This window comes from Musa acuminata, chromosome BXJ3-10, assembly GCF_036884655.1.
Source record: "Musa acuminata AAA Group cultivar baxijiao chromosome BXJ3-10, Cavendish_Baxijiao_AAA, whole genome shotgun sequence".
NCBI classification, from domain to species: Eukaryota; Viridiplantae; Streptophyta; class Magnoliopsida; order Zingiberales; family Musaceae; genus Musa; species Musa acuminata.
The window spans coordinates 28,937,188-28,948,149 of NC_088358.1; the positions used below are offsets into that span (position 1 = coordinate 28,937,188).

General features: G+C 42.6%; 1 protein-coding gene across 1 annotated transcript; it reads left to right on the forward strand.

Annotated features, from left to right (window-relative positions):
- Positions 1-7,496: 7,496 nt before the first annotated feature.
- LOC103968641 (probable trehalose-phosphate phosphatase 6) lies at positions 7,497-9,747 on the forward strand. The gene is made up of 11 exons (XM_009381920.3): positions 7,497-7,903; positions 7,986-8,126; positions 8,209-8,280; positions 8,378-8,476; positions 8,577-8,630; positions 8,730-8,831; positions 8,930-9,007; positions 9,092-9,161; positions 9,248-9,318; positions 9,391-9,483; positions 9,553-9,747. Exons 1-11 carry the CDS (start codon positions 7,649-7,651, stop codon positions 9,601-9,603), a joined length of 1,086 nt encoding a protein of 361 aa, XP_009380195.2. The 5' UTR covers positions 7,497-7,648; the 3' UTR covers positions 9,604-9,747.
- Positions 9,748-10,962: the final 1,215 nt, after the last annotated feature.

Sequence of the window (10,962 nt, forward strand, 5' to 3'; positions counted from 1 at the left end):
GCTGGTGAGTTTCTTTGTGGATGGATACAGAAGATAAAGTATCTAAATGTAAAAGCAATCGAGAAGCTACTACCTATTGGCTTGGTCCTGTGGATGGCACTTAACATCATGTAGGTGGCACAAAATTTAGTGGAAGCAACTCATAAACATCCTGAAAGATAAGATGGTTGACCTCTATCACTTGTTTGCTCTTCTTTCTACGGTAGGTGGTCTTTAGTCAACATACAAGTATATTCCTATCTAAAGTTACATGCTCCATTTTGATGTTGGATACTCTGCTGCTATGAATCATTATTCTTTCTAATAAATCATGTGGAGAACACTTTTGTGGTTTTAGTTAAACTACAAATTATGGCCAAAATGGACATGGACATTTCATAATATGAGAATTGTTGCCATCATCATATTGTGAGAGATTAGTAAAGATGAGGGAAATACTAATTCAATTTGAATGTTTCTCAATGCCATGATAACCATCCTAAGATTTTTCTGAAATTTAATTAGGAAGGAACCACAACATAGATTCTTTGGACTTCTGAAATATAATTTTGATGGTCAGAATGATGGTTCAAGTGATGCAACTGATTTAACATTCAAGCAGATATATCAGCTGCCTAAGCTATGTTAGTATGGTACTGCATGTCACAATATGAACAAGTTCTTGAGGTCCAATAATGCAAAGAACATAAGAACAGCAGTGGTTAAGAGGCAATAAAATTTACAGGTCTTCCATAATTTACAAGTATTGGGCTTGGGATTTCAGGGCTGAAATTTGACCCACCTCAATGGGCCTCCACGATACAATTCGTGGAATGGCCCTGTTCTACCCCCATGTCTTGTTTGCAATGGCTTCTCTTTTTCTTCTTTCTTTCTTTCTTTCTTTTAAGAATCATCATGAAATATGGATGAAACTTCTTTCATTACTCTAGTCAGGACTCAGCAGATCCAGATATAGTTGGTGAGATAAAAAAACAGGGGCAAATAGTCTTCAAATTCTTATAAGACTAACCTAATTACAATTATTCTTATACAGTAAATTCATTTAGTCCATGGACATTTACATTTTTTAATGATCTTCTATTCCATGATTTAATCTCTTGATGCTCTTCTACTTTACAATTATATCAGCAATATAAGCCTCTTCCATGCACCTGCTAATGGCACAGCTTCTCCCTACAAGCTTCTGGCACAAGCAATGAGACCCAACTTAAGGTCATCTGCTCCCCAGGACGGGGATTGCATCTAAATCAAGGTAATGTTCATGTCATCAGAATCCTTCACTGATGCTGCAACTAGCTCGCAATCGATTGGAATAGTTAGAAAAGAAAATGAAAGCATAAAGAGGTTGAACACCCAAGTCTGGGACTCTGGCAACAAGGAACCTGCACATATCTTGCTTGTGGGGTTCATGTTCCTGGTGGAAATACCATGGTTCTAGAAATAAGCATTTTGTGGGAAACTGCCATTCTTGTTCTCGAAAGTTTCTAGGTAGGTTTAAAGTGGAGAATTCTGCATTCACCAGTAGAAATCAGCAAGTAGGAAAGCTTATGCTCTTCTCTGAAGAATCTAATGTCTCTTTTAGAAGCCAGCATGATCGAAAGCACTTTTATTTTGATTCCAAATTCCCTTTTTAAAGTTCTTGCTTTCGCGTTTATCACCGGTCTTAATATTCTTATTCATTCAACTGACAACGAGTGCTTTGATTTGTAGGAGCTGTCATCATCTTGCCATAGCCTAATATATATAGGGAGGTACTCTTCTGAGCCCTGTTTCCATAGATCATTCAAATTTGGATCAAAAGTACACATGTGGGGTCATTGATGACAGTAGGGAAGAGAGATCATGAAGATGATTTCAGTCATGTCACTGGATTCTATCTGATTAGGTTAATATGCAGCAAAAGTTCCTTGCTTCATTGCAGCAAGATGCTCTTATGATTAAGAGATACATGAAAGTAAAGTCAAAACTGAAGAATTTGATGCCATGACAAATTCTCATCCTGCTTTTGTTCTCTTTTCTTCCTGTCGTTTACGAAGACATGCATGCGATAAGCACTTCAATTTGTTTCTGGCCATTTGCTGATAGTTTTTGACCAGTCGCAAGCAGCCATCCTTCATGTCCTCCAATTTGTTTTCCCTTTGTCTTACCTTCATCATTTTCATCCTCTTTACCAAATTCTGATGGTTCATCTTCCTTGGATTTGTCATCTCCAAAACTCGGAATAGCACAACATCTCAGAAGCCCTAGAAGCAGCATAAATGATAAATTCACATGGTTTGACTAATCCAAGTGATTTGATTTAGATTAGAAGATTTAATTTAGATTAAGAGGATCGATGCACAGAAATCATTAGTTTGCATCTGCTGATTCTGCACTACAGCTTAGAGCAGTCAATCCGTGTCTTCCACACAATGAGCTACCGCCACCTTGTTTCTGCAGAAATGTAGCTCGAGGGAATAAATGCCTGGTTTTGCTTTTCCCTTCATCCTAGCAATCAATAGAAGGTGTTCAGCTTCAGCAAGTTTGGTGGCATCCAATTCAACACGAAGTTCTGAAACCTTTTCAGTGATTGTGAGGATCTATCCTCCCAGTTGAGAACTTTGCTTGGCTCTCTCACCCAACTCGGTGCAAAACTATTTTGATGCCCTAAACCCAAATCTATAATGAACGTTCTACATATCGCTCATCATATCTCCACTAGATACTGCAGATAAATGGAACGTTAGCTCTCTCTGTTTTCTGGCTGCTGATACCACCACCCATCAGAAGCGCTCACGAGGAATCAGTCCTTTTGCAGTTGTTGCTTCTACAATTGTTCGGCATCATCCAGGACTAGGAATCCAACTTGTCTCCAACACGGATGTAATTGGCAACCATCATGAATCCCAACTCGCACTGTCGATGATGTCCTCGGTGGTGGCATCGCATGTGGATGCCTTCCTTGAAGATCCAACCAAGCATCCCAAGGACAGTGACGGCGAGAAGGATCACAGTAGAGCCGTGCACCGATTCGTGGCAGCAAATTGGCTTCACAGGGAAGGCGGATGGTATCAAAACTCGGGAGCTTTTTGTGTGTCAAGACTCTGATCTGATTCAGTGAGCAAATGATTGGATCAGCTGGAAAGAAAGATTTGTATGGCTGATGGAAACAGGGGCAGTAGCTTCGATTCTTGTAGCTAACTTTCCATCTTACCAAGAACATAATTATTTTGATATCATAATAAATATTATTTCTTTTCGATTTGGATTTGGATGATCAGGATTCGAATCACCAAAATGATGATTGCGCTGTCTTTAACCCTTACCACAAGAGTAATTTGCTTGACATTTGTATGTCATTATTGGTTGCATCAATCATTAAATCCACATTAAACTGGGATTGTGGATGCACTAATTAATCTGTCATTATTGGTTGCAAGCACCTGTCAATTACTTGGAGGTGGAGATTGACCCCGGCCTAACCTCCTCCTCCTCCCCTTTTTTCGCCTTTTGTTCGTGACAGATCTTGGCCTTCTTTTCTAACGCACCTGTAACGACGAGGAACCTTCCATGATGCCTCCCTCCTCCACCCAACCCTTCGCCTTCGCCTTCGTCTTCGTCGTCGTCTTCTGAGCCGATGATTTGAGATGAAGCAGAAGACTGACGCAGAGAACACCGTCGTCGCTTCCGACGCTCGACACGTTTGCATGGCCATGACGTGGGCTCGCCGTGGCGCGTGCACGGAACATGACGTGGTGGGCCCACCACGGGCTCAAATCTGCGTGCGACTTCCCCACGCACGCGACGAGTCGGTGGGCGGCAGGCCACGCTTTTGTTACCCCATTCGTGACCCACCCGTACGGGTCATCTGCGTGTTTATAGGGAGGTCGTCCGCGCGGGACCCGCAGGTCGTTCGTTGATCGCCGCGGAACAACCGCCGGGTGGGCGAGCGGGTGACGCGAGAGCGTGGGAATCCGGGATCGAGACGCTGGGGAGCGACACCACGCAAGGCGCACGACGTATTATACGTGACCGGTGGGGCCCGCGAGGAAGACACGGATCGACGGGATGCAATTTCCAGCGCGTTGTGCTAGTATTTTTGCTTGTTGAGGTTTATTTATTTATTTGATTTATCTCCTACTGTTGTTGATGCTCCGTCGGAACCACTTTAGATATATATATATATATATATAGTGAAGCTAATGCGTGGATTGTAATAGAAAATCTAATTATAGATGAGCACTTAAGCTGATCCGCAAGGACATCAGAAAACTAAAGGTATAAGATTAATTAGGATCTCTCACCTTCTCTTGTATTCTACCAATTCTACGAAGTCTCCATCACATCTCCTCGATTTAGTGGAGAAGTTAAATTAATTAGTGTGGATCGTTTTCAACTCGATTAGTGCTCGCATCGATCAAGAAGCGATTAATTACTTAATGGGAGGGAAAAGTTGAGGTTTGAGGCATGTGACTGTGATCTTCTTGGTAAAGAATATATGCTTTCAGTTCCCATTGCACTAATCTGTGGAGAGGAAGATCCAAATGGCTACTACACTCGCAAGTGGCAGGTCTTAATCTTAATGATTAGATTAGATTAGAGGGTGCTAATGTTGTGATCATGGAAGGTTGCTCCACGTAAAACAAAATGACTACTTGTCTTCTCGAGGAACGTCTCTTAAGCGTGCATGTCTATTTCAAATATCTAACTTCGCAACATGTGTTTGTGATCGATCATATATGGCTTTCCTCGAGTGATAGCATACTTGGAAGCTTTGTAGGAAAGTTATATGTAGACATCGACCAACCTTCTATGTTGGAAATGTGTTATCGGGAGATGACAAAGGAAAATATGTGAATGATAAGGCAGAAAAGTCGTCGGAAAATAATTGATGGCATGGCTCTCCTGAGACATGAAGACGTGTCCGGCTCCACATCACCTTTTCCTAGGGCATGTGGGTTTGGTCATGTGTCTCCAAGACATCTCCCTTTTAATGCAATGATAGAGATGTAGAGAGAGAGAGAGAGAGAGAGTTCATTGCACCGGCCATAGAGACTTTTGATGTAGATAGATAGATAGATAGATAGAGAGAGAGAGAGAGAGAGAGAGATTGTGGTTGTGGTTGTGGTAGGAAAAGTACACAAGAGCTCATGGAAGAAAAGGTGATGAAGGAGGTAGCCAGATTGCTTAGGCTGCTTACAATTGGTGTTGTGTTGGTCATAGTATTATCATTATTAGAGCATGCATGCAAGAGGTCAAGCGAACGAGGATATAATATTGGAAGAGTGAGGTATCATCATGTCGAGAGATCAATATATAAGGTTACATTGTATGGCCATGATTATATATAAATATTAATACATGAACAAGAAGAAGGATTGTCATCTAATAAACCTAATAAAAGGTCGGAACACTGCAGTGAAATGAAGGTTAGGTTGGAGTTGGTTGGCTTATGCTTTATATTATCTTTCCTTGCATTAGGTAAAGCAACTTCCTCCATGTTGATGATGATTCTTTTCTTGCTCAACATTGACATCTACAAACTTCTATGTGCTTTTCACTAAAGGTTAGGACTTGGCAAAACAACACATATATAACTTATTTGTCAGGAAATGCTCATATAATGACATGGATGTGACTATCAAACATGGAAGGAATTTTTTTTAATTATTTATAGAATTGAAAGAGTATATCAGAGTCAATTATTCTATCAAATCATGTTCTAGTTACAAATAACATTTTAATTTTGTTGCTTTATCTTTTACTCAGAGTCACCTTAAAAATTCTTTACATGAGAGCTGTATATCATCAACCTGTTTCCATCATCCTTACTAATCAATGAAATGATTCATGTATGTGCTTCTTCTTTTTCTAATTATACAAGGATATATATATATATATATATATATATATATATATATATATATATATATATATATATATATATATATATATATATATATATACACACATGATAAAATTACATTCCAAAAATAAAACTAAAAATAATTATACTAAATGTCAACCAGTAATATTTTATAGTGGCAAGCATCATTTTTGACTGCAGTTCTTGAGATACACATAACTTTAAAAAAGGTTTAAATAAGTAAATCACAAATGTTGCTAATTAGACAATTGATGTCATAAAATCATTCATTTTTCTCTCTTTTCAACCCTAGTGAATGGAGTGATAAACACAAAAAAAATGCATTTTTGGTTATGAGAAGGCTGTTCATAAGTGTTACCCAGATGCAACTTGTGCACTCCAAACACCAATTCTTGGGGATTGATATTTTAGCCTCTTGGAATGCTACATCTTTGCCCAAATTGAAACCATATCATGAGATCCAAACTACATACAACCCAAGTGAATAGCAGGGAAGAACAAGTACTATGGTTTCTCCACACCATCCTCCTACAATTTATGGTATCCAAATATCCAAAAATTCTTTCAAGATTCTACACACAACTTTTTGAGTTGTGTTTCTACACACATCCAAACATTAAGGACTTTTTGAGTACATATTTTTGAACCCATCAAAAAATTATAAATATCTTAAAAACCATCATCAATCCATCTAGAAATGATTGATCTTATGCATCCCAAGATGCTTCAATTTTCAAAGGAAATCTATGGGCACATCTCATTTCATGTGCTTATATTCTCCTTTCCATTTCTCTATCTCTCTCTCTCTCTCTCTCTCTCTCTCTCTCTCTCATGCTTGCAGCAGATGTACTACCTACCCAAGTAGAACATCCTGGTACTGCAACTTTGGACCTCACCAACATAAACATGCATAACTGGAGTTCAGAAATTCTTTTCCTAAAGTACATTCGAGTCTAAAAATAGTTTGTGCTGTATTTTTTAATACGTAAATTTCTTTGTTTCAATGGATCTAAATACTCATGAGTGCATACATTAAAGATAATGTGCACTAAGCACAACAGTAATGGAGTAGTACTACACAGTGGCACACTAACACAGGGCTCGCGAGGACATGCCAAATCTGGTTTTATGTGCAGCCCACGGCTGCAAGATTAACCCATGGGCGGATAGTTCGGTTTGGGGCTCCCCAAACTACCTTCTTTTCGAATCCCCCCCAACCAAAACAAAAAAAGGCAAGAAGAAAATAAAAATAAAACATTAAAGAAAGGCAATAAAAATAAGCCAACAAAGAAATAAGTCCGAGTTGGAGCGACACTCCGGATTCGCTGCCACGGTCATACAGGAACAGCACGCGTCGTATGAAGCGGCGACATCTGATAGGTTTTGTAATGCGGGCCCAACCGAAAGCAATCGTACGTGGTCGTTGGCGCGGAGGGGGTCCCGCGGTTCTCGTCCCCCCTCCCCGGGCCCCGCCTTGGGGTGCTGAGTCGAGTCCGTTTCACGCGTTTTTGTCCGCTTCGGTGCAACTCCCGGGCCAACGGCCTTATATAAATCTCTCCGATGGCAGCCACTCTTCCTTGCAGATCGCACTGGTCTTCCCTTCCTTCCATCCTCTGCAGGAGAAGCTACGCTGTCGTTTCCATTACCATTACTATTAACACCGCCTTTTCCTCCTCCCTCCCCTCTCTCTCTCTCTCTCTCTCTCTCTCTCTCTCACCGGGGAGAAGAAGGCCACGGAGACGTACAAAACAGAGGGCAAGCAGAGGACGGAAGCGGTCGCCAATGGTTTCGGTCGCGGAGATGAGGAAGCAGAATGTGATCGTGCCGGAGGAGTTCGCCATCACCAGGGTGATGGCAGCGCCGTCCCGCCCCGGACTCGCGGTCAGCTGCAAGAAGATGTTCAGCCAACTCGACAGTGGAAGGATCGGTGCGTGGGTCGACTCCATGCGTGCCTCCTCTCCTACTCGCGTCAAGGCGGCCCCCGCGCTCGCCCCTTCCATTACGGCTTCCAGTGACCAAGAGTATGACGGCTGGGTGGTAAGTTTGGTGGATTCTCTGGTTGGGATTGGTTGGTCTTTGCGTGGCAATGGCGGTGATCTCGGGGGGGAATCGTGTGCAGGGACAACATCCTTCGGCGTTAAGCAACTTCGACGACGTGGTCGCAGCATCGAAGGGGAAGCGGGTCGTGCTCTTCCTCGACTACGATGGCACTCTGTCGCCTATCGTCGACGACCCTGATCGCGCCTTCATGTCTGACTCGGTACGTTCATTCTCGCGCTGCGATTCCTCTGCTCGCCATGTTCTTCTGCTCTCTTTGACGCGCATCTTCTTGCTGTGTTCAGATGAGAGAGGCAGTGCGAGACGCAGCAAGGCATTTTCCGACAGCCATCGTGAGCGGCAGATGCAGGGACAAGGTGCGTCGCCATGCCTGCCTCTCCTGGCACCGGATGTGATCACTGTGCTGCCGTTTGTCTTTTAACTCGTGGGGTCTGCTTTGTCGATGATGTTTAGGTGTTTAGCTTTGTGCAACTGCGGGAGTTGTACTACGCTGGGAGCCACGGCATGGACATACGAGGCCCCGTTAAGGCAACAAAGCACACGAAAGCCAAGGTGACTACCTCGGTCCTTCCTCTCATCATCACTGCCCAAACTTTGCTCTGTTAGTGCACACCATCCTTCCTTCTAACTCTATATGGATACATGGGTGCAGGCGAAAGCTGTTTCCTTTCAACCAGCCACTGAGTTCCTCCCCATGATAGATGAGGTGAGTTCTCATGCCTGTGACAGTGATTTCTTTCGGTCTCTTTGTTGTTTTCTCTTGCACCAGCAGCCGTACTGATTCAGGGATTCTATTTCATCCAAGGTCTACAAAGCATTGGTGGAGAGAACAAAATCCATCCAAGGATCGAAGGTCGAGAACAACACATTCTCCTTATCGGTTCACTTCCGGTGCGTCGAAGAAAAGGTCAGAAATCTATGTATATTAACACTCTCACACCTTAATATCTGTTCTTGATTCATTGTCCTGAAGATAATTCTTGACTTCCGATCACTTGGTGCCAGAAATGGAGCTCATTAGCTGAGCAAGTGAGGTCCGTGCTCAAAGACTATCCCAAGCTCCGCCTCACCCTGGGAAGAAAGGCATGACTTCTCTCGGAATCCCTTCATCCGTAGTCTCATCTACGTGAACACGAACGCTAATTCCTTTGACTCTAAAACCTACAGGTACTGGAGATTCGGCCGAGTATTAAGTGGGACAAGGGGAAGGCCCTCGAGTTTTTACTGGAGTCTCTTGGTGAGCTCATCAAGCAGGAACTCCATCACATCTACCGCTCCATTAAATATGTTACAACCTGATTTGAATTGCTTATCTTTCTGTAGGATTCGCCCACTGCAGCAATGTGTTCCCAATATATATAGGAGATGATTGCACGGACGAAGATGCTTTCGAGGTACCGTATGATCTGTCATCATTTTATTAGGCGGAGTGGAAGTTCTGATCAGTAACGTAGCTCTCGTTTCAGGTCTTGCGTGATAGAGAACAGGGTTTGGGCATTCTCGTTTCCAGGTGCGCAAAGGAAACAAACGCATCCTACTCTCTCCGAGAACCTGCCGAGGTGAGGAGCGATTTTTGCATGCCAACATGACCTTCTCGACATGAATGCTAAGGCGAATGCTATCTGCAGGTCAAGGAATTTTTGCGTCGGCTGGTGGGGTGGAAGAAGCAAACACCATGAGGAGCGGCTCGGATGAAGCAGTTCTGCCTGCTCCTTTGGCTGCGGATTTAGGCCTGAAAGCAGTTCATGCTGGCTTTCTTTGCCAAGGATTGTAACTATTTTTACTGTACAAGAAGAAAAATAAGCAGTCTTTTGTTTTGCCTACCAAGTGTTCTTCCTTTGGAGTGCATGATCTCCATCTTGTCCGGTCGATCCTATCTTACAGAAAAGAAATCTGAGCTATTTTATTGACAAGAAAGATTTGTTCTTCCGGTGATCTTGGACTGCGATAAATGCGCTGCCAGAGATGGAGCCTTTCAACGAAATCATTTTATATGACAGCATGCATGGCAATGGCAAGATAGAAGAACATAAGCACATGAAGTTTTCACTCTAGAGCACACGCTTCGATCAAACATATGGATGGAGTCCATGTTCTGACCAGCATAATTTATCCTCTTCATGAGGAGAGACTTTCCTTTGAAATCTAACAAATGAAGTCTCGGCATGAGATGGCAGCAGAAACATATTAGCATTGTTTTCTCTAAATATTTTCTGTGCATTTGTTTTCTTTTTTACTCTGTACAGAACGAATGGAGTATCTATCTATCTATCTATCTATCTATCTATCTCAAATTCCAACAGCTAAAATAGAGCAGCTGTTGCTGGTTCAACCACAATACCAGGAAAGATGATCTCACCTACAATTAGATGATATTAATTACAGGAGATCCAAAATGTGACTGTTTCATTCATGATGCATTGGACTCTCTCTCGCTAGTAAGTTTAGGCATCTGCACCGTATAAGCCTTGTCCTTTTGATTGGTTTGGGATTGGAGAGTAGACTCCATACTTTTCCAGTGACAGCAGTCGTGCAGCATTGGGTCAATGAGACAACCTAAGTTCCGTGTCACCTCACACATATGTAAGTACCATGGTTTGTGTATGCACAAAGCAAACAGCCTCCTCCTAGATTTAGCAGCAGCTTGTGATCTACATTATCAATCAAGACCTAGAGATCCCCATCTCGAGGGTGTCAAATGCCCTCTCAAATAGTTTATGCCTTGATGCCAAAATGGGGTGCAAGCGATTGCAGTAATCTGAGCAACCACCGGCGTTTACTTGATACTTTACACCTAAAGTTCTGGAGAACCCATGCTTCCAAAAGACCATGGACTAACTCATTGGGCACTAACTCCGAAGGAGGATCTGCAACCACATCTAAGTTTGTGAGGGAGGGAGGAGGAACAGCCATTATAATTGTTTGTACACTGCACAGAAACCACCCCCACCAGTGGCCACCTTTGAGGTCAATCAGCCTCCCAAGGGAAGTGGACTCTCGATACAGTTTGTAGCTATGCTAGCTTTTCAGGCATTGGG

Coding starts and splice junctions, on each gene's coding strand:
- LOC103968641 (XM_009381920.3), top strand. CDS start 7,649: ATGGTTTCGGTCGCGGAGATGAGGAAGCAGAATGTGATCGTGCCGGAG. Junction 8,832..8,929: donor TCCGGTGCGTCGAAGAAAAG/GTCAGAAATCTA, acceptor ACTTGGTGCCAG/AAATGGAGCTCATTAGCTGA. Junction 9,484..9,552: donor CTCTCCGAGAACCTGCCGAG/GTGAGGAGCGAT, acceptor TGCTATCTGCAG/GTCAAGGAATTTTTGCGTCG.